We start from the raw sequence: 25,403 nt of genomic DNA, 5'->3' as shown, positions 1-25,403 counted from the left end.
TCATGTAACTTCCTAACCGATAAGTATTCGGTGTGTTTAATTTTGTAATGTAATTTTTAATTTTTTTATGTTTAATTTTAATTTTTTAGTTCTATTAATATAGGTCGGGCCGAAAATTGTGAGGTACTGGTTTCATGGCAGGAAATCGTCAATACCGGATTTAGAACTCCATTCGCATAAAACACCTTTATGCCCAGAACGGAGATGCTCCAGTATGGATAAATTACCTTGCAATAGATCAACAAAATTACCTGTGTTCATTTTACTACGTTCTAATCGAAACTTCGTAAAATTTCTATTTTTACAGGGTTTTGACGGGTACTCAAACGTACTAAAATATTTGAATATTTTTATGCCATATTTCAGTTCAATCCGTTAAGCCGTCTCAAAATATCACCTCACCTAAATTCCTCTACTCTGCCCCACAATGTTTAAATGCACAAGTAAGCTAAGCTTCTCTCTAACAGGGTTAGTGGCAACTGGCATTAGCCGATGTGATAGGCATACGGCGATGGCAATACAGTACAACATATCTTTACTGTTTAAACCTGGTAACCCTGTTCTTAAACATAACGACAAAGTGTTGAGCTTAGGATGATTATAATATCTAGCTTATTGACCTGTTAACCAATAATTACAAGAACTGAAGCTATCAATTTACAATAGGTAATCATCATGAGTATTAACTAATAAACATATGTTAGGGCATAATTTCCGTTTTGCCGTCTTCTGCGCTATATCGAAAGCTGCTTTCATATTCCTGTATCTACCATCTGAAAAAGTACCTTCGATTAGGTACTTCTTACTAAATACTCTCTCCTGTATAATTCTCCCAAATTCAGTTCTAAAGGTAAGCCCTGCAGGTAAACAGGCAGACTGAATCCCTGAACCCAAAATTAACTTTGTTTTAAATCCAAAGTATTCCTCTTTTCTCGAGAGGACGATCTTTATTCGAGAGGAGTCCTGGGCCCGGCAGTGAAAGATTAATTAAACTGATGAAGATGATAGTGTATTGACTTACCATACTAACGGCCTCTGGGTAAATAGCATCGGTGATAACCTCCTGCTGAGTGGTCACGTACTCCACCATTTCGAGCAATGCTGCTCGCTTGACCTCCTTCCATTTGAGGTCCGACAGCGGCTCGTCCGCGAAGTCGAACAGCAAGCAGCATTGTCGAAGCTTCTGTACGAATAACTGTTCTCTTTCAGCTGCCGGCGCATCTGTGTAACAAAATAATATTTCATATCTTATCTTATATCATATATAAATGGCATCTCGGAATCGGCTCCAACGATTTTCATGAAATTTAGTATACAGGAGATTTCGGGGGCAATAAATCGATCTAGCTAGGATTCATTTTTAGAAAATAATTTGGTGCAGACGAAGTTGCACGGGTCAGCTAGTTATATTTTATGTCAGCATTCATTTCTCGTTCGCGATTCATCAATGCCTAAAGACGAAACTCTTCGAGCGGTGCGGTATGTCTGTGCGATGACTAATGGCTCCGAAATGTTGACGTTAACTATGGTCCTTATAAGGCTAATGCTGCGAAAAATTTGCACGATACGACGCTAAGACTGACTTGATTGCAGCGAAATCTGTTAGTCCAAATTTCTGGCAATTTCAGCTTGATACCTTTAATAAATTGTAATTAAACGGACGGTGGCATACCGATCAATCATGCATGCACATTTCATAGGTTTTTATAACATTTTAACTAAGCCAAAGCTATGAAATGGTCACCGCCTGTTTGCATCACAATCCCGTACAATAACCTATCTATCGATCTCTGTCTGTGAAACTTAATCATAATCATCATCATGTCAACCAATGGACGTCCACTACTGGAACGAACATATGTTTTGTAGGGATTTTCGAGTACCACAGTCTTTTGCTGCTTGCTTGTTTGACTCGTTTGATGTCATCAGTCCGCCACCATACTAGATGAAACCTTATAAAAGCTTATATTTTTAGTGTACCTTGTTGATCGTTGAAGTAAAATCAAAAAAGTTCGTTGAACCGAATCGCACCGCGATCGAATTCGCGTCTAATTTTCTGCAAATATTATACGTTCTTTAACTAGTTACAAAGCGTGTCATGGTATTATCTGATGGTTTTGTTGATTCCGTGTCAACTGTTATTATATTTGCATAAGCACTTACACTTACATTAAGGGCCTGACTTTGAAGCAAAATGCGTAAAAGCATAGGCATAGCTTTGTCTTGTACCAACAGATGTTCAAACGGGCATCATTTATTGTGGAAATTTTGATGCATAAAAAAATATTTGCTATAATAAATTCGTTCGATGCAAATCAAATAATAAAACCCCAAAAGCATATATTTATATTAATACCTGTGACTCTATCCAGGTAGTGTTGTTGTTTCCCCGGGAAATAAGTACCCCTCTTCAATTTATTAGCTATGTATGGTTCTATAGCAGAAAACAAGTAAAACCGTTGCTGCTTCAGGGACAAAGTAACATATAGTGTGCTGACACTATCGCAATTGTAATATAAATTAGTGTTATAACTTATATTGCAAAATTGTGGTTATCACACTGCGATAAGCGTCATTTATAACATTGGTTAATTTTAGAGCAGGGACTTTCGCTAGAATTTTTAGATTTAGCCAATAGGAATATTTTCAGCCAAACCGAGAGCATTGAGACATTCACAATGTCGCTATAATTTCATAACAATCGACTTCCTGTATTAAATGGTGGCTACCATTTGACGACAACGACTACTCGTTGTCATCAATCGTATAAATAGGCTGGCCCTTAAATGCTAATAATTGCAGACCTTGTGGTAACTTCGTTATTTAAACTAATGCGCTCTTTTAACAGGTTTGTAAAACACAAGTTTCCTTTCTAACTATCTGTATTATTTAAAAACCGTCTGTTTCCCTCGATTAAAATAGGTTCACTTATTAGAGAGTATTTATCCTACGAAGTACCCAAAGACTCTACCACTTTACCAACTCTAAAAGTACCGTCGCAATTGCTTAGTCAGTCTCGCGGCAAGAAGTAAAGATGATATTTTTTTGCAAATTTTGGCGCGAACAAATAGACATTTTCTTAAAAGTGTGTTCTTGTGTTCACAATCGTTCAAAAAACATATTTGAGCTTAATAACAGGCTTTTATTTTGAATGCACATACAGCAGTGGCGTACATAGATGGTATGAACAGGGGATACAGGTGGTATAAAATAAAGAAAACCTCCAGTAAGAGTTATAAAAAACTTAAGGATAGACATTGTAAGACTTATAAAAAGCCTATCCTCAAATATTTATAACTCGTATTGCAGATTTTCTTTATTTTATCTCATCTGCGTACCCTGTCCATACCCTCTATGTAGGCCACTGACATACAGACATAATTTTATAAAGATATTGTTTTGTAGGATCGTTGAAAAAGGTAACCACGACATAATAATCATATTCAATGTAACAAGTAGTTTAGCTATTCTATCTAAGGATTCACTATAAAAAAACCTCCAGATTCATTCTTGTTTATCTAAATGCTCTTAGTTATTTCATTTATTTATGGATTTGTGCATTGAAACGATAATCTATAGATATTACTGTTGTTATTTCCTATTAACGCTACTGTTCACTGCAAATAAACCTTTTAGAAACGCATATCAATAATATTTGTGAAACCGACTCCGTATAAAAAATAATAAACTCAATAGTTCGTTTATGGCTAGACTTAATTATTTGTAATATAAATGTCCTGTCAATACTTTCCTGCGAAACCAGCGCATTTTGTTAAATAGTGTCAGCAGCGTTTTGCGCGTGACGGCCCTTAATATTTACTGTTCAGTATGTCCGTATTACAGCTGATTTAACTGGCGCGCACTATCGAAATGTAGGCTAATACAGCGTTGGAGATGCAGCGCGTGTTATGCAGTTATAGCGGCTATTTCACTACCGACTGTCGACAAAGTTAATCTTCTGTAATTACCTGCACCTTTTTTGTGCCAGAGACACCGACATAGTTTAGCGAATCGCAAAGCCAAAGTAGCAACGGACAGATAGCTCAAAGCCAGATGTAAATGTCTTCTTTATTAACATTCTTCTTTACAACCAAAGGTTGTTAAATAGTAAAACGATGTTGGAAAAGAGCAACTGTTGATTTTCTTGCCGAACCGGTGGTAGAGTCACTACAAACAGACATACTTGACGTTTCAAAAGTTCTTATATTAGGCCAACTTGAAATAAATTAATTTTGAATTTTGAAATTTTGAATTTAACATTAACTTATCTGTGCCAGACACACCGTGTGCAATAGTTTAGCGAGTCGTGAAGCTGAAGAAGAAATAAATAGGGTGGGTATGCGGCTCAAGGGTTCTCCTTCAGCTGCTATTTCATTGCTTACTTATATATTTGAGAAGTGTAAACATTTTGTTTATTGTCGATAATATAAAGGTTTGAATTTTAAACACATTTTGTATTGAAATAGCTTGCATTCATAAGAAATAGGATTATTTTTTTAGCCGGAAAACAAATATTTTTTAGCATTTATTGGAAATCCGAAACAAACGCTGACTAGTAATATTTTACGTACATAGCTCGGATAAGATATCGAAGAAAGAATAAAATCCACAATTGTAATAATAGCATCAAACTTATCACATCCATAAATATTATCTCACGTCACGTCAATTGTAAACCACTAAAGCAAACAACGTTATAGCACGCCATAGAAAATAATGCACAATATCTGTAATTGTTATAAAAAGATATCAAGTATTACGAGTAGGTATGTTCATCACATAACAGGTAAACTTGAAACGACTGGACTGATTCCAAAACTTTTAGATATCATACAGCTAAAAATAGCGCGTTGTGATCATTTAAGCTACGAGTAGGTTTTTAAACGGTTTCATTTAACTTGCCTTGTTTGTGTTGGTAACAGTGGCGTGCAGAGGGTATGCACAGAATGTGCAGATGATATAAAACTAACAAAATCTCCAATACGAATTATAAATACTTAAGGGTAGTTCCTACTGGAGATATTCTTCATTTTATATCATCTGCATTCCCTGTGCACGGACGTTCCCTGTCTACGGACGCCACTGGTAGGTAAATTTTATTTTTATTTTTTTTACTAAATATATATACTGCAACAATACACACATCGCCATCTAGCCCCAAAGTAGCGTAGCTTGTGTTATGGGTACTAAAATGACTGATGAATAATAAACGTAAATACTTATAATATATAGATAAACATCCAGACACTGAAAACTATTCATGTTCATGACACAAACATTGTCCAGTTGTGGGAATCGAACCCACAGCCTTGGCTCAGAAAGCAGGGTCGCTGCCCACTGCGCCAATTGGCTGTCAAATTGATATTTTAACCCCCTCCTCTTGGACCGATTAATCGGAAATTGGTGCAACCACTATAGCTTTTTTTTTTGATAATTGCAGTAGACAGTAGTACCTAATACCTAGCACAGAGGACGCTGCTGTTCGATATCCGTTATATTTCCTTAGTCGCATCGTAAGACATCCGCGGGAAGAGGAGGGGTGGTGACAACTGTATTCTGATCTGTCGTCACCACTAGCAGCTTCTTAGATAATAACTCTTGAAGCTCAAGCTCAAAAGTAATTAAATAATATAAGTAACATAACAAGACAAAAAAGAGAGTTTTCACACACTAACTCTTAGATAATTATGTTTTGAGGTGAAGCGGTGATAGCCTGGTGGTTAGGAGTGCGGCTTCACTATCGGGGAGCCGAGCTCGATTCCCAACACGCACCTCTAACTTTTCTAAGTTATGTGCGTTTTAAGCAATGAAGATATCACTTGCTTCAACGGTGAAGGAAAACATCGTGAGGAAACCTGTATGCTTGATTGTTCTCCATAATGTTCTCAAAGAAGAGAGGAGCCAACCAATCCGAAACGGCTTAAACCCTTCACAAGGTTGGAAGGAGAAGGAGGAAGTAAATAGCATTATTATCAAAGAAAAAAAAATTGTAACGCGTCACATCTGTCATTTTACAAAATGCTTTCGGCAATGGTGTCGCGTTGAACACGTGGAGTTGGAGACCTTACTTACGTCGCGTCGGCTGGTGTGCTGTATGTGACATTTCTAGCATTACATCTTTCCTAATATAATAAATGCAAAAGTGTGTTTGCTTGTTTGTCCTTCTTTCGCGCCCAAACTATGAATGACCCATCAACTTGATTTTTGGCATAGAGTAAGTTGAAAGGATGAAGAGAAACATTTGCTACTTCTTATCCTAGGAAAACTCATAGTTCCCACGAGATTAGTAAAAAACCGTAACAAACGCAAAGGAAAAACGCAGTCAACAACTAGTTTATTTATAAATATAACTCCTGCGATTTCAGCATTTCTATTAACCTAATCTACACCTGTGGGTTCACATGACCCCAATAGCATTCCGGCGATGCATTGGTGCCTACTGGAATAATATGATGAGTGTTACCTACGAAATCCAAACTGGATTTAGTATAGGTAGTCGCGACTAAATGACTGGAAGAATTTAAACCATTTTCGTCCATATCAGATCTATATAAGGTTAACTGTAATGTACTGGACTAAAGCCGACGTAAATACTGGATAAAACTTACTAGAACACTGAAATATAATCTGAGCATAAATAAACTTATGCGAAATAATAGATATAATATTTTCCGCACGCTTGCAAACTAGAAATACACTTTACGGTGCCAAATATTTGTCCAAACAATTCACATCCAAGATGGTTGATAAATAGATTTTAATGTTATAGCTAGGACGACGATAGGACTAGAGTCTAATCCGGTTGACAAAACATAATATGATCTCAGATCAAACAGTAAGCGCTAAACGGTGGGTAGGTACATATTAATATATGCTCTTAATTTGGGATATTAACATTCTTGTTAACATGTCTCATAAGAACAAAGCTTTATCCCTGTTTAAAATATTTAAATCCAGGCTTTGTATGCGTGAGTATATTAAACATACTTTGTACGAACGAGATGTAGGACGAAAGGACGTCACATTCCACTTCCCATAACCTATATTACTTGTATGTCGTTATGAGTCGAGCAACTGCCGCCTTCTGAATAATGGGTCGATATGTTACTGTTAGAGTTACAACTTGCGTCTTTATAATAATAATGCCTGCAGACCTTATTAAGCCATAGCACGGGTTCCCTTTACTTAATCGAAAATGTAATACGGCAGATAGTGAGGAAATCGTACATAATTATTGTCTTTTATCTACTATGGGTAAACTGGTGGGGCAAAGTAATTACTGCGGCTTTATAACACGTGCTTCGCTATTTATTGTCGTTCTGAAGTTCGAAATATGCACAAAGCTTTAGAAACGTTGTATGCTAGCTTGACACAATTCAAGGTCGATTAGGCGTAGGCGGCATTTAGTCACACACTAACATACATGGTCGATAAAGTCAGAGACAAGCGTCTACGTTACTGAAAATGCAAACAAATCAGTTCGATCGCAACCATTGCTATTGTTGTAAAACTTAGGTCATTCAAAAAGTAATTGTAGGGCACAAATGCCTCAATGGCAAGATATGGTGATGGTTGCACGAAGACCAACCTTTGAGAAGCGGCAGCTGAACCATTAAGCTCTCTTTATCATTGAGGACCGGCGGCCGTTCTGGTGAGACGGCGACGGCGGCGACGGTGTTGACAGGAGGCGGCGGCGGGGAGCGAGCGTCCGGCGGCGAGGGCGCCTTCTGCTGCGGCCCCTGACCCTCCATGCCGAACAACGCGAACCGGAACGCGCGCGCTACGTCAGATACACTCTCGGAGCGCTTGGTGCCCTGGTTGGCGACGAGGTCTAGACCCGAGTGGAATGAAGGCGACTTGGGGATACCGAGTGGCGAGACAGCGCGGCGCGGCTTCGTCTCAGCGGCGGTGAACATAGCGCGTAAGGGCGCGCGCGCGGCCGGCCCGGCGTGGACCATCGCAGGCGGCGGCCGGCAGCGGCATCCGAGCGGGAGCCGGCGGCGCCGGGACCGGGGCGAGCTGCGGGGGCGGTCGGACTGCCGCGCGCCGAGGCTTTGCCGACAACCCGCACCACCCGCTGCGCGCGCAGCCACCACCCCACTTCAGGCCACGTCCTCCCCCGAACGCCTCACATTCTATGCAACCTGTGTTACGCTTAATATGTCAAACACCGAATGTCCTATCAGCTGATTCAAATAACGCCTAGGTGTTTCAACTTTATCCAAAACATCAACTTTACTCTTTCCTCAATAATTCCTATAAACCGAAAAACTAAAGGTAGACAACCTTGGGAGAGTTCGCTTTTGTACGTCTAAATAACTAGTTTTTAAGTTACAAGTATGTGTTGTTTTCTTTTCCTTTTTGTATCTTTTCTATTATTTGTGTGCAATAATCCAAACAAACAAACATACAAATGCTGCAACGCATGATCGTTCTTAACGGTAATATATATATATATATATATATATATATATATATATAATATATATTACCGTTAAGAAATATATATATATATATGTTATATTTCTACAGTACATTGCCTAGAGATATTTGTCAGTAGGGCAAACAATCAAAGGGTCAGGACAACCCGTCATGTATACCTAGCTAAGAACTTTGTATAAGTGCACCAATCCGCACTGGGCTAGCGTGATGGACTACGGCCTTAACCCCTTCTCATTTTGGAAAGAGACCCGTGCCCTGTAGTGGGCCGGTAATGGGTTGATATGATGAAATATAATGTAATAACTCTAAAGGAAGGAATTCTAATGAGAAAAAGCCGAAAAAAAACTCAGCTGTTGCTCTTTTCCACCATCAGCATTTTTACAATTATTAAATTATTTGTCTTCCAAAAGTTCCAGCTTCCTAGCAATCTTGTAAATACTGTACATAATTGTGTTGTACTTATCATTATTTCCAATCATCCAAAAATATCTTATAGCAAGGTTAACCCCAAAACAGCCATGGAATTCCAAGCTTTCCCTTAGTAACAATATCGAACTGGTGCAATACATTATCATACCCCACGCAGTGGAATTTTTTCCAAGAATCGTTGCGGTACAAAGTTTTGTTTGGGTGTATCTACGCGGAAGCTATCAGAGGGGAGCATTCCTGCGGCAGACGCATTCACTCCCCCCTTGATTAAACCATCGATCGCCTGTAGGCTTAAAGTGTCCTGACTCATACTTAAAACGTCCTTTATATAAATCTCCTATTGCAGACTGACACGTTTGTCTAGTGTTTAGCATGTTCATGCTAACCAAATAACAAACAACTTGAAGCAGCGACCTCTGTGCTACCACTGCCTACTCTACTGGGATCACCAACCCTTGGTGATTATGGGCAAAACCTTCCGTCGGGAGAGTATGCCCTAAACGGTGATTGTGTGCTAACCCACCCGTTGGGAGAGGCCGTGAAGATGTTTCATGAAAAAAAAAGTAGGCTTAGGTACTCTATAAGCTTTACGAAACGTCAAGTCTGTCCATTTGTAGTGTCTACCATCAATTCGAAAGGCGCAGACTCTGACGAGAAGAAGCCTGCAAGAAACTCACTCTTTTCCAAAATGAGCATTTTATAATTTTGTATTCATTTTTAATCGTGAGAGTAAATTTTTAAAATGCGCGCGCACACCGTCACAAAAAACCGACACCATGAAGTAAGCTATAGTCAACATATTAGTTTTTGTAAAAAAGGTTTGGACAGTTGACTTTTAATAATACAAACAATACCTTTTTTCTATTGTTAATGTCGTTTTTTCTACAAACGTAGAATAAGGTGAAAGATAAATTTTTGAAAAGATTTTAATCTTGTTACGCCAAAGAAGTATAACTTCTAACGCATGTACATAACTACACACACGATTTTTTTAAATTTTTTATATTTTCTATCTTGTGAGAGATGAAAGTGGGGCTGGAAGCTTGTTCTTCATCAATTGTTATAAAATACTCAATCCTACGAATTACTTTCTCACATTACGGATCACAAGGGCTTTGGGGTCCCTCATGTGAGAGAGTAATTTCTAGGATCGAAGTTCTAAATTCCTCTCTCCCGTGTGAGAGGTATGTCAATGCCCAGTGAGACGATAGTGAGCTAAGGATAATAATGATGATGATGGTAAATCTGCGATGTAAAGTATCATACTGAATTGAAGCACAGTATATAATCGTATTTTATATAATTATATAAAATACGATTATATACAACCTTTAAGTGGACTGTCACAAGAAACATAATATGTAACATTTCCTCTCACAGTATGTTCCGTCAACAAGCTGTTAATATTTCTTAGTAAAATAAATAAATACATGAACAAAACGCTGACATTGAAAATACTAGTTAAAAAGACCGTGTATTTTATTAAATTTTCTATATAAAAAACTTCATGCATGACGTCTTCCTTACCAGTGAGCTGAGTGCGAGATTTTTCATCTAGGTAGGTATTCGATCGCGTAAAAGATAATAACTATGATTTGCTATGGCGTCGAAGGGTGCCATATCTGGTCCCTAGATGGCGCTTTTATCTTACAAATTATATCGAATAGATAAAAAGTCAACTTTCTAGTTAACTTTCAAGCGATCGAATAGGTAAACGTAGGTAGAAATTCTCACAGTTGGCACTATGGTTGTGAGTACGATGCAGTCTCGCTTGGCCGTCTGGACGGGATATTACGGTCTTTGTTTGGGCTTATCTACGGGGAAATCTATCAGAGGGGAGCATTCCTGCGGCAGACGCATTCACTTCCCCTTTACTCAAACCATCGATCCCTTTAGGCCTGAAAAGTCCTGACTCATATTTAAAATGCCCTTTAGGAAAATCGTTGATATAAAGGACCCTACACACCTAAAGCATACAGTATTTATTTTACTTGAATTATCTGACATTTGTATCAAAAAAATAGGTAAAGACGGCCGCATAATTAAATTGAAATTAAATGATTATTTGCTCCTTTTCGTGCTGCAGAGTTTTTTTTTTTTGTTTTTGTATAACGATAGTTGACGGACCAAGCATATGGCCCACCTCATGCCTAATGGTAAATAGAAAACCGCTACGCCTTTAAACAAGGCAACACAAAGCAGGGCACACAAGGAACACTTTAGACCTGAACACAACAATGCAAGAATGCTTACTTGACATGAAATAAAAATATGCAAGAACAGAAATAAATGTAGGTAAATATTGCGAACTTGATGATGCGTCATGTAAAAACTGCTTTACATCTACGCGTGTGCCAAAGCCACCCTACGAATTACTATCATTTGAATACAGTTAACCTTACGCAGCAAATTGTGATGTAATTGCATTTAAACTCTACAGTAGGTACTTCTTTGAATGGGTAGTCTAATGTTTGCACGCGTCTATACTTGTTAGCTGCTAGTCTGGCTCACCCTCAGCCTCTCATAGGAAAGAGGGTTTTAGACTATAGACCCACCTAGCTACTCCATTGCATTGGTTGGGCTTTAACGAATAACATTAAAAGTTATTTATAATTACTTATTCGAGTCCTACCGGGCACTAACATTATATTTTACAGAATTTCAGTTTAGTTTACCTACATACCTACAGTGCGGGTGCCCCCATTGCGATAAACGCTTCTATCGCTTGAAGAGCTGCGGTTCACATGTGGTTGTCCGCGCGGTTTGTTTCAACAGAATATTGCGATGGTGATAGCTGCTTAAACCGGCCGGTTTGCCGCAATACGGGTAACATCATAGTGTTTGTCTGCAAATCTATGTGACCACTCCTTACAAAAACCTCCTTCTAGGTCACCGATAGCAGTAATTGCCTATTATAATATGTAGTATAACCATAAAGCATTGTGGAAATTCAAGCCCTTTGAGAAATGCTGATAATGATGATGAATTTTTCACTTAACAGTTATTCATTTTTAAGTCAACATCTCTTGAGGATGCTCCGGCATCGCGTCGGAGCAAAACGTGCTTAGAGACTACATTGCCGTAGAACTTTTTAGTGTGAAGTTGAAAGATCTTCTCCTGCTCTTCGCGAAATAAGCTTAATTTTTATTGTATACGGTGATTAATTTCCAGACTTCATAGCTGGGTTTGGACCATGCCATGCCTCAATTCACGTAACAATTCAATCAACTCAATTCAAAACAGTCATTCGGTTGCATTTTGGCAAGTTCACAGTCGCGACAATGTAACAGCTAACTTTTATGGATAACGGATTTTTCGTTGCTTAAATTCCAGTTCTCCAATATGTTTGCTATTTTCGGCTGTAAGCGAATTATTAACAAATTGATTGGAAGAAAGATTATTAATATTCAGTTGTATATTTGTTTTAAGATTATTTTCGAAAGAAGTTTCAAAGAGGTTCTAAATTTGTGAGTTACTTACACATTTATATTTTTTCTTAGTAATTTATTTTGAACCTAAGTTTTCAACTGAGTTCATTTTAACTCGATGGCAAGTTCCCACAGTGGCTAGCTAAATTTGTTGTCAACTGAGATACAGAATAGCCCTGCTAGTCGTAGATAACATCTTTATTCTGTTCGTCATTAGTCATTTTCAATCTCGTGCTGTTCTGTTTTGGTACGAGGCTTGCCGAGAAGAATAGAACTTAAGTTAAAAATGACGCTTATTACGAACAGTTGCATAAATAGCTATTAATTGGGTGGACCTTCCTGAGAAGTTATAGAACAACTTTTCTTTTGTAGAACGTTCTTCAACTTTTGTAAGTTCTTATGGTTCTGTTGTTTTGCGTAGTCATTTCCATAATAAGTTATCACGAGACGAGTGATACATCCATTTAATTTCATACCCATATTGAAAATTTGATTGATTTGTAATCCTCCATTTTGTGAAAGAAGCCACAAACAGCTGAGAAAATTCCCGACTAATTCATGGTTGAAACAAAAAAAAACAAAAACCAAATCGGTTTATCCATTCAAAAGCAACTATGCCCCAGATACACTCATACACGTCAGAACTTATAACACTCTCCCGTTTTTGCGTCGGGGTTAAAACGATAGATGCCTTTTAATAGTAATTGATATCGTATGAAAAAAACGTTTCTCAGTGGTCATATTTTATCAACTTTACTACGCAATTTCGACACATTCTCAAGTTTGACATCGATCGTATTGCTACGTTTTATTATTTAATTTTAACTCAAATGCTTCTTGAAAATTTACAGAATTTGTGATATATAATATCTCTACATCATGGTTAAGACATCCAGTAATATCAAACAAAGAATAATCCCCGGCCCTGATTAAGAACAAGATATAATTAGGCGCCTGTGGCGATACGAGCTGTTGGATGACCTAATTAATGTAACAATATGTGTCATATAGGCATTTACAATAATTGGCAACACGGGTTTTGTTCGCATTTAAGGTAAGCAGTCTTTTAAAAACCGTACAGATTTTTTGCAACAATAGTTGATTTATAGAGATTTGCAAACCACGATCTTGAGCTGCCTATATTTTCCGCCTTTTATGACTCATTAATTGATTCCATAAGTCCCATCTAATACCGTCACCAGCACTACACTTTCCGACACTGGACCCAATAGTTACTCAAGCTACAAGAAGACCTCTTTAAAAGAGGTATCACCTGAACCCTAAGGAAAGACTTTCTCAAGCGACCTTCTTGGTCGCAGGAACTAAGTAGCATACGCCCCTATCAGAAAGTCCCCTTTTTCTCACCGGTCTTGGGCTCCCACCAGTGGATCTAAGCAGGCAGGGTCGACCGCGACGGTTAAATAACTTATATAATTCAATCTAACATTTGAAGATCGTTGATAACCTATATAGGTACCTACTCTTTTACAAGATAATAATGGGAAATGCAAAAAAAAACTAGTGTAACTTAATATTTGCGGTTAAGATGTTTGCGCAGCTCTGTTTAACAACTAAGGTCAGACCGCAATAATTATGATAAAAGGCATAATTGGCCTCTCAGCGAAATTAGCTTTGTTAGATGACTTCATTTATCTGACACTTACAATGGAGGAGTTTCGTTATCAGTTGAAGGGTAAAGAGGTAAAACAAAGAATGACAAATGTAATCCGAAAAAAATGTTAATCACGGAAGAAAATTTTAATACAAATAATTCACATAAATTTCATAGCACTTAAGATACAAAACTGAAAAGTGTGGTGTGATAAAAAATTTCTCTACGTAACATATATTCGTAAGTGCAGAAGTCTTGTTGTGTAGTGATTCAGTAGTGTAAAAAAAAGATTGCTTTTAAATCTTCAATTAAGTTCACAAGATTTTGCAATAGGGTTCACCCTATAAATTTATCAATGTATCTCACAATATTTTACTATGGTTGGAATTAAAAACCTTAATGTTTAGAAGTTACAAATCCGTAAAGAACAGGAACTTCCACAGTATTATATCAAGAAAACCCTAAACGTCGCAACTGAAACGATAAATTTGGCTTTGACTACGGTGTGGCTTTAACAGTACATGGTCATGTCGACTGTTATCTTGGCGTTATTTTCGGCAGTTTTGTAATTATGGTACTTACCTACAAGATTTCCCAAAATAGGAGTTTCCTGTTTTCAGGTTTCATTTATGTTTGTGTTTCTTTGTTCTTACCTAACTTTCTCAATAGCCTGAAAATTTCTGAACAGATTTGCATTAATGGGAGGTATCAGAATCCTTTCTCATCCTTTGTGATAGTATTCGCATCATTTTAGAAAGTGAAAATTGGTTGTGTTCGACCTTCGTGTATATTATTTTTTTAATAAGGAACTTGTTGAGTATTAAAGTTGTAAGAGCTGAGGAAGTAAAAGTGCCGCGATAACACCTTATGCTGTATATTATAGGCACGTTTTATTGACAAAGATATCTTATAAAATTCTTCTGAGGACTACAAATACATAAAAAAGGATTATAACTTCTTCCCATCACAGATCACATTTCTGTGGGTCTGGGAAGAAGATACTAAAAACTGGCAGGAGAACAATAAAAAACTACTACGTCTATTTGGCAAAAGAATTGTCTGCCTTTATTTTACGTCTTTAGGTTAATCACCTTACAATTAGAGAACGCGAAAGTCGATAAATTTTGAAACTTTTAGCTTCACATTTAATTAAGTATTTCTGAAATAGCCGATACGGAAAACATAAACCCTTTAACTCTCCACAAGAGCTTCAAGATTAATGGCAACAGAGGAACTTAGATTGGACGGAACGGAATATTTATTGCCCCGTGGAAGTACCTACTATATTGACACAATCACCGCCTTGAACAGACGTGCCGACTGTCTCGTTCATTCACATGTTTTCAAAATTGGCTACTAACAGTTCAGTACATTATGTAGAACCAAACTCCCACAACGTAAAGGTTTTAATAACTCCCAAAGCCCTAAAGGTTTTCCGGAAGAGATCGTTATGAACGTATTAATGCTGAGTCTATTTTATTTGAACTTTCTATGTTCTTTTATGTGATGGCTAGAAGTTAGAACGGAACGTGGAAACCTTATCTGCCGGCCTGATGTGGCTTTATGGTCAGAAATATTTTGTATTGTGTATCTTATTATTTATTTTGTATAGTTATCAGAAGCGAAATGACAATCAAATTACGAAGTTTATCCTTCCATGAGAAATGACAGACAACCTTTAAAAGCCGCGTTTCTATAGATACTTATTTGTATTTACTTAATTTATTTATTACATATAGTATTATAAGGGCTCAGGATAGTTTATAAGTCACCTACGAGTACATGAGCAGTGGCGGAATTTGGAAGCTTTTTGGAAGAATATCAATTGTATGCTGTCCTTGTACGCGGTGATAGCTTAGTGGTTCAAAGTTAGTTCTTACTTCCAGTTGGTCCGAGTTCGATAGCGTGCTGGGGATAGCACTCGGCCCCTAACTTTGCGGAGCTATGTGCGTTTTAAGCAATTACACATTGGATATACTATGAATTTACAGATTTATTGACCATACGTAGTTACTCCCAGTGGCGTGCATAGAGGGTATGCACAGGGTATGCAGATGATATAAAATCAAGTTCTAGTCTCGGCCACCACTCCTTAATACCTGGGCTAAGTAGGTTGTATAATGAATTTAGTGCTAAAAGTGAGTGTATTGATTTGTTAAACATATTAGGAAAATTTAAAACCAAAATTATTAAAACGTTTGGCACTTCGCTAGAAGGTGACTCGTAATCTGATAATTAGGTACCCCAACTTTGTTTTCTAAGTTCCTTAAATATAAACATTGGTAATGTAAGTTTCTATTTCAAATTCAAATTCATAATTTCTTTATTCATGTAGGCACACACACACATCACACATCAGTTAAAATTTTATTATTATAAATATACATATCTTTTAATAATGCTTGTATAAAAGTGAGTTATCGTACATACTAACCAGTGCATGCTCTGACTACCTATAAGTGAAACTATGTGTCATTAGTAACCTAAGGCTAGCTTTATTCATAACTATAATTCATGTAATAGTTGTAGTTGTTGTTGGTAGTTCTAATAAAAATAAATAAATAAAAAGTTAATCTCCAGTACGAGCTATAAATACTTAGGCGTTTTATACTTCTTCTTACAATGCCTATACTAAAGTTTTTTATAACTTGTACTGGAGATTTTCTTCATCTTATATCATCTGCATACCCTGTGCATACCCGCTATGCACGCCACTGGACTTACTCTAATGCATTTGCATATCACATGCTTTAATGTTAAAGGATTATTAATATTGCGAGGAAACCTGTATGCCTGAGAATTCTTTATAAAATTTACAACTAGCTGTTGCCTGTTGACTTTGCTAGCATAAAAGGATCTCTTAGTACTCTCCTAGCTTTCAACTAACTCTATGCCAAAAATCAATATCATTGGTTATTTAGTTAGGAAGAACCTAGTTACTAACTTCCTCATTTGTAATATTAGGAAGGATAGCATCCAGAATTGGTCAGCGTTGTTGACTACGGCCTGAAACCTACCCATTCGGAGGCCCGCGCTCTGAAGTAGGCCGCTTTTGGGTTGCTAATGATGATGATGCTAGTAATAATTATATTTTAAGTGCTCTAAAGTCTTGACCGCTTGGATAGAAGCAGGCGTTACTTTGCGGAAATCCATGATATATTATCAAAATTAAGCTTAATTTGCTATACTCCGCGAAAAGCAGGAGAATCTATATGGTGTTATTTATAATTTCTGTTCTGTTATTTATAAATGTTGACTTTACAATGAATAATTGTTAAGAAAAGTCATTGTAAAGTCAACATCTCCTGAGGATGCTCCGGTTTCGGAGCGAAACGTGCGTAGAGGGTATATTGCCGAAGATCTGTTTAGTGTGGAGTATCAGGATTGAAGAAATTATAAATTACACCACACAGATTCTCCTGCTTTTCGCGGAGTATAGCAAATTAAGCTTAATTTTGATAAGCTTGACCGCTTATTTCAGCTTAAAGTATAAATTAATTTATAATTTACTAGCTGTTGCCCGCGACTTCGTCTGCGTTTGTTTTTGTTTTTTGAAATGGCATTCAATTTAGTTGTAGTTTTATTAAAATTTAAACTATTCAGTATCGCTAAGCTTTAAATGAGGGGTTTACTGCTGTCCGCTGAGGAGTTCTGTCCTCTATATCCAACCACATTCATCAGATCTACACAAAGTTTGGGCAAAATTAAACACATATTATAACCTCTATAGAACAAAAATAATTATTTAAATCGGTTATAATTTGTCGGAGTTATAGCGTAAAGTCGTCAAACACTTTCATCCCCTCTCCCAAAGGAACCGAGAATAATGTCGGGATAAAAAGTATCCTATATTACTTCTAACACTTCCAAGAATATGTGTACAAAGTTTCATGAGGATCGGTTAAGTAGTTTTTGCGTGAAAGTGTAACAAACAAACTTACATTGACTTTTATAATAGTAGTGGGGAAGTAGGGATAGGGATTATATTTCCTTGCTGCATTTTAATTTTCAACTAATATAACAAGTAGGTAACTAATCTATCTATATTTTTATGCTTCCTTACGTGCTTCCATATAACGGTGAAGATTTGGCGACATCCATGCAAATCAATACGGAGCATGCCACGCTCGCGTGACCACTTGCACAACCTACTTGATACTCGAAGTAACGAGTACAAGTATTGTGTAAGTGGGCGCGGAGTCTATTTGAAACTTTAACCTAAGTTACTTAACTTTAAGTTTGACTGCCTCGTTGGTCTAGTTGTTAGCATTTTCAAGTACGGACCACGAGGTCCTGGGTTCGTATCCCGGGTCTGGCCTATTTCCATAAATATTGTGTATTTTCTATTAAAAAAATTTTGGTACCAGCACGGAGTTAGGAAGTAGGCGATGTCATCTCCCGTGCCTCGGTGAACACGTGAAGCCGTTGGTTCCGATTATTATCACTTTGTGGAAGTAAACGTTAAAGCCCACAATCCCGCATTGGATGAGAGTGGTGGATCTATTATCTAAAACCGTATCTCTCATGAGAGACGAGCCTATACCCAGCAGTGGGACATTAATAGGCTACGGATGATGTTTGAGTTTAAGTGTATGTTGGATAGTATTATCGTTTCAGCTCCCTTCATTTATTAGAATGACCAAGCAGATGGCCTACTTGATGGTAAGTGGAAAACCATCGCCTATAAACAGGGCAACACCTTGCAGGAACACGCCCTACAAAGCGCTGCCCTGTGTCCACCAATATGAGAAGTAGATTTTCAGCAAGGGAACCATGCTTTTTAGACGGGAACACAGGCCTGCAACAATGCTACTCAGCAGTTCAAGGTTCGGAGACTGAGCATGGTGGTAGCACTTTCCCGGAGGAGCTCTGTCACAAAACGCTCTACTACCCGTAAAATAGCTCAACTACACCTTAAAAAAAAATGTCCATTGCACAGATTTCATCGTCGTTTCTTTGGCGATTTGCCTTAAAGTGCTGAGTACTGCTTTATGGGGTCAAATTAACCTAATAATTATGTATATGTAGTTTTTCACAGCGTATACATCGAAAACTACTTTTTATTAGTGATCGATAAGCGATAACAATATATTTTATTTTAGGCCAGGTAATAAATAAATGACCATAAAATTCAGTAAGTTTTCTGGATTGGTAAAATTGTCAAGTTACCTCTATCGTTGCATACTGAAATCGAATCCGATCATGTCACGAATCACAATAATAACTAATTTTACTTGGTAAAGAATGCCTTCGAATAAATTGTATAAAATTCCATTTACTTTGGCTACGTAGTTTTATCAAATATGCTAATTAAACGGTATAATAATAAATAGCTCTTGACCGCGCCTTTCGGTAGGATATCTTTGCAGTACAGAGTTGCGACCAGGAGGTTTTCTACCATAGCTTAAAACGCGCCTGGGGAGTTTACGACTATGAGTAAGGTTGTACCGGTGTAGAAAATATCGTTAACGCGGGAGAAACCGCGTGAAGCAGCTCGTTAAATAATATTGACGCATAAATTTATACGATGGAACTACAGAAAAACGTGACATCACTCCACTGCTTTCTAAACTTGCATCCTAGTATTTGATGTAACGCGTGCATACTACCTAGAATTTGCTAGTTCAATGTAGCAAATGTTCTATATAAAGATATTTTTGACGTAAACTATGGATGAATGGTTTAGGATAGAAACGAATCTCGGGCCCAAAAATATTTCTATCACGGAGAAATTTATCAATGATAATTCTCTATATTATTGGTAAGATAACCGGTTGAAATTAAAGAAATTAATTAAGATTCATTGATACATTCTAAATTCTTAGTTTAATGGGCGTCTAACAATCTAGTATGAATTTTTTTTAGGAATCTAACAGATAATGTAGGTTAATTCTGCAATAAAATGTTGAAATATTATTTCTGTATGCAAATTATAATATTAAGTGTTACAAATACTAATTCGCACTGAGTTAAGTAAATACATTTTAATAGAATGAATTAGTTAATTTAATGGAATAGGAAAGAACTTTAATGGTGGCAATATTGCAACGGAAAACGCAGCAAAGGCTGGCCTCGATCACCTCTCCTAAAAACCTCACGGTATAAATGGACGCTATTTTATTATAACTATTTAAGAAAAACAAGTAGTCAAATCACAGGACATTTATTGTCTTAAACTTACAGATTTTAGATTCCACTGAACATATTGAACCTGTCATAGACAGATGCATAGATTGAACATAAATCATCTTACACAGATAACTAATTATGAAACAGAAGCCTAATATCTATGTCCAGCAATGCACTCTATCGATATAAGTGATGAACGTACACGATGATGCTATAGTGCTGTAGTAAACATACTACTACTACTACTTCTAGAAATGGACCAAGGAATATTCTCGGAAATATTATAATTCAAGGATTCAGAATAACCTAACTTTTAAGAAACAAAGGCTTTATGAGTGAGCTTGACGAAGCAAAAAAATGCTTTAAATAGCAAAGGAAGTGGAACCAAGTGCACAGTTGGAAAAGGCGCGACTACAAAAAATAAGTACGTCGAATACACGTCACAAGTAAAACTGGAGCAAGGGGAATTTCTTGTTTAAAGTTAAGATAAGTACCTCTTATATAACCATCGGTTTCCTGTATACTAAAAGTCAGGGTTACTTGAAAAGTAAGGTGTATTCTAATTAATATCACAATCCTTCAAATCATTTGACTAGATTTTAACCAAGGCTTCGCTCACGTTAAGTTCAATTTTGTTGATTGTCATGTTAACATTTTATATTAACATTTCAAAAAACCCTATTTGGATGCCAAATAAATAGAGCTATCATTAAAATGAAATGAAATGAAATTTATATTTGCCCACAAAATCTCTTACAATTGTATACAAAAATATATCTAACATGTGGACAAATAGGGTTCCGCCTCAGCAAGAAGCCGCAGTGAGCTGCAGCGCTGGTTTTCAGGGGGACCCTGTGTGCTCACAGACGTGTTTGCGACTGCTTCATCCATGCCAAAACCTTAGTCTATACATAATAAAAATAAAATTAAAAATAAAACACGGTACGGAATATAAAATTTACAGAGCTAAATCAAGAAGCTTACCAAGTCGGGCAGTGTCCATGGTAACGCTAGATACGCCGTCTGTACATACGCCAGAAATAAATTACAGCCCTGCTACTATAGTGTTTTTCACACACAAACGCATACGGAAAAATAACTGTTTCAAAGAAAAGCCTCATTATACGTATATTAATAAATCTATATTTTTTTTCTTATCATAATATAAAAATTTATTAACCAAAATTCACAAGTAGACTTGAAACTATTATGGTGTAATCATAAATTCTTACGAATTTTACAGTACACCACCGTGCCGTCGACAAAAGGTAACATCTAAAGAAATTAGTTAACACCCACCTACTCACTACATCAATCAAGATATTCCATATAAAGAAAATTCCCTCAATATAATTAGGTAGATACATCGGAAGTTTAAAATTGGTAGTACGTAGGCAGGTAGGTACTATTAATATATTTTAATATTAACTAACAATGTTATTTAAACCTATATCCTATAACTTTAATATTAATGTAGCTATTGCTATTTACAAAAAACCTTAAGTGGATAACAAAGCAGGTAGTTTAAAAATGCGGTAAGTTAATGCCACGAACGTCCATTGAGCAACGCAATACAGGATGTTCAGTTGTCGCATATTTTTAGGAATTAACTGTTATTGTACTTTGAAATTGTAATTTGTTGATAACCTTCCGTATTTTAAATGTATTGATAGGCGCTTACCAAACAAATATATGAGTATATAAAGATTTTATATTAACTTTACGGTTGATGTGAGCAACACTCGCCCCGTTTCTTGAAGTGGCGTGCGCTTGTCCCGGTTTATACAACATCCCTTGCATTGTTTTTATATGAGTAGTTCCGTTTCCCCTGCTATTCATTGTGTAAAAATGTACGCAAATAAGTACCATTATTTTTTATGTCAGCACTAATGCCTAGATCTACCAATGGGTATTCCATAGAAGATAATTCCGTCATTATACCTACTATGCGGCAGCCGGAATTAAAAACATTATCGACTATTTTTTCGTGCTACTTCTAAGTCACACATCTCTGAATGATTAGCAGTAAATTGTATAACGGAGTGAATGTAGCAGGTAAGATGAAGCCGTAGTAAGTAATGTTTAATGTGAAATATTTTCCGTATGTCTGTTCATTTATCTATGATTTGTTCAGCCTACACCGATCTTGATGGAATTTGGCACAAAGATAGGATAAGGATATACTCACTATACTTTGTATCCCAAAAATGCACAGTGGTTAAAAAAAGTGTAATTTTTTAAACGGCTTAGCAGCGAGACCGTTCTTGAGCAAATCTCAGACGGATTATGCACTGCGCGACTTGCTTTACGAAGGTAAAAAAAAAATAGTCAATGTTTTACGTTAAATAATATTTGTTTATTAACACGAATAAATCTAGTAGAGTATGTATAAAAAACGTAGCTAAGTCTCATGAAAACTACTATTAAATTGAAGGCATTCGCACCTTTTCGGAAGTCAACTTGTGCAATGTTTACTCACAACAGTTCCTTCGTTCACGATTTAATATTTGATTCAGCTTGCTTTGTTCATTTGATATTCTATGAGGGCTGATTTTTCAAGCGTAATATCACCCAACTGAGGAAAATCCTCCAGATTTCTTATGAAAAAATAGCCGAAACTTAAAGTTAATAAATTTTGCTGTCCAAAGATCGACTATAAAAAACCTTTATGTCTTTTGGCCTTCTTTTTACTGACTGAGTCCGATCCCTGACGCGTACCTACCTACGTAGTACGCATGTAGTACGTAGTAGCTATGGAGTTGTGACCGTTTTAAAATATCACTTGCTACTTGCTTCCTTCGTGAGAAAATCTACATGCCTGATAGTTCTCCATGGCGCGAAAATGTCATGAATTCTACCAATCTGCACTTGGCCAGCATGGCGGGAAACGGTCGAAACCCTTCTCATTCTGAGAGGATATCCGTGCCTTTAAGTGGGCAGGTAATGGGTTTATAATGCTGATGATGGTGATAAATCCCAAAGTTAACAAACTATTAAACTATTCCTCACAATTATTGTTTCTTCTAATTAATTTGCTAACGAGAACAAGAACCCTCTGGCGTAAACAAGTTCCGGGGTTTTGTTACCTCCCTTTGCTTCATTTTGTAATTAAAAATAGGTACATTTTTAGCAGTGTTTTGTAAAAAAAATTTTACCTGTTGACGGATACAAAAGGTTCACTTCCTCAACACTGTTAATAAGACAAATTCTCTTGAAGAGTGGTGATGAATCATTACCTCACTGAACGGTTTGTGTTATTTTAAGTAAGATCAGACAAAATATTAGCTAAATTCAACCTAAGCATCATACTTGATAAGCCATTTTACATAAACTAGCCTTATTATGGACAGACTGCTACAGGCTAATTCGCGCGACGCTGCTGACACCATTTAACGAACTACGCTCTCTAATGCTCGCTCATTCATCTATGATTTCATTTTAACATGCTAATATTATTAATGTCGTATGTATCTCACTACCGTGTAATTCTTATGTACGCATGAAAAGTGCCACCTATGGGCCTACTTGAATAAAGATATTTTTTACTTTGACTTTGACTTTGACTATGTATGTCAACGTGTCTTTTTTACTGAGGGATAACAACGAGCCGGAAATTTGCATGTTTTTATCCCGGGGAAACCAATCCATCCATGTTGCGGATAATAATGATCATTTACTCCTAAAGATATTTTGACCTCATGATCCGTAGTTGGACATGCTATCGACTAGACAATCGGCACAGATGTCAACGTGATACAAGAATATAACTAACAACTACAGTGTCCTTACCTTTAATAGGCGGTAGTTTGACGAGCTCTTGATTGTGACTGTGCACACTAAAGCGACTGGAGCCGTGCCTCCGTGGCTGACCATTCCACCCGGGGGGCCGCGGCCCGTCGACGGATTTGGGCACAATAGCCGCGGGTGGCGGCGGCCGGGTGCCCAGGACGGGCTTGTCTGGACTCTGGCGGCAAGAAAACAGTACTTTTACTATCATAAATTATATATTTCATATATTATAGTATTCCTTTATAAGGAAAATAAAACTAAGCCGATAGAGTATTACAATAATTTAAACGAAAATAAGGAAAAAATTTAGGAGATATACCTAAACAAAGTTTGCAAGAAAAAATATTTTAGGAAATTTACTTTCACATTGATCCATGAAGAGCAAGAATAATTGCAATACCAAATAGTATATTACTTAAGTTGATAAAGATCAAGTTTATTTGATCGAAGATCTAACATTGAATAAATAGCTAATTTATTTTCATGTGGTAATTTCATTTTTCATATAGCTAACTTAGGTAACCTATATTAAATTAAAACTAAAGTTAATATCTGGGATTAACCAATTTGATGCAGTTATTACTGATCTGATCAAGCTCATTTATTAATTATTTAAACGCCAAATCTCATATATCCTATTTTGGATATAATCTAATATTTGAAACATCTAAACCGATTTTGATGGCTTTTTTATAGATAGTTTAGAGGACTTCGCAAGGCTTTTCATTCGAGCAGGTGAGCAAGGAGTGATTTAGGGTACTTTATAACGTGGGAAACGATAAACAAAGCAATTACGAAGCACAAGGTAAATGCTCTAGTACAAAAATATATTTTTTTTGCAAGTTTATAGCCGCGAATGCGTAGAAGCAGAATTGCTCATAAATTATTAATTTCGTCGCAATCGCAAGTAGAAATCGATTCAGATATTCAATACTAATATTGTAAATGTAATAGTGTGTCTGTTTTTTTATTTGGGTTGTAGACTAAAAATTTTGTATGGGACAAATTTTAAATCAGAATTTGTACGCGGACGAAGTCGCGCGAAGGCGATGATAATCAATAAAGTCCGCACTGCAGCAGCGAGAAAGGATGGTATCTTTCATTTTTAGTGAGGCTTGTTCTCAGCTATCGGGAATTAAAATGATGATGACGAATTCTGGTAGTTATTTAAAAACGTGATGAGTAGAGTTAAAAAGCATAAATCATTTACTATCTTTTAATATGAACCGACTTTGAAATACTTAGTCCTATTATTTTATTCCCATTTTATTTTATTTATAGTAATACTACCTTCGCCTTTAGCAATATTATTTTAGTATTGTCGACTTTGTTTTATTTAAGGGACAGTAACATATTACATATAAAAGTGTAATTTTCCAAAACAATACTACTTTAAGCAATGGAAGCGATCCACCAGTAAAGATTGCATTCGAAAATATCTTAATCTTACCATAGAAAAGCTCCTTAATTAAAAGTCAGTGACGTAGTTGAAAGGATGGGGAAATATCATAGGTTCGTTCTCAAGGCCAAGCAGCTCTCCACTCTCGTCACAAAGCCACAATTATAGTTTCTGC

The 25,403-nt window shown here is 36.7% G+C and overlaps 1 protein-coding gene across 2 annotated transcripts in view; it reads right to left on the bottom strand.

Moving 5' to 3' along the window:
• Positions 1 to 25,403, bottom strand: part of LOC120632089 (serine/threonine-protein phosphatase 2A 56 kDa regulatory subunit gamma isoform-like) — a 73,657-nt gene that overhangs the window by 24,984 nt on the left and 23,270 nt on the right. For both annotated transcript variants that reach the window (XM_039901878.1, XM_039901877.1), the window contains exons 2-3: positions 23,830 to 24,004; positions 1,022 to 1,221 (exon numbers count right to left, since the gene is read on the bottom strand). In XM_039901878.1, the coding sequence (XP_039757812.1) occupies positions 1,022 to 1,221; positions 23,830 to 24,004 (375 nt within the window). The remainder of the gene's footprint in view (positions 1 to 1,021; positions 1,222 to 23,829; positions 24,005 to 25,403) is intronic.

This window comes from Pararge aegeria, chromosome 19 (genome assembly GCF_905163445.1).
Source record: "Pararge aegeria chromosome 19, ilParAegt1.1, whole genome shotgun sequence".
Lineage (NCBI taxonomy): Eukaryota > Metazoa > Arthropoda > Insecta > Lepidoptera > Nymphalidae > Pararge > Pararge aegeria.
The sequence above is the reverse complement of the archived record's forward strand: the minus strand, read 5'-3'. Positions and strand labels throughout refer to the sequence as shown.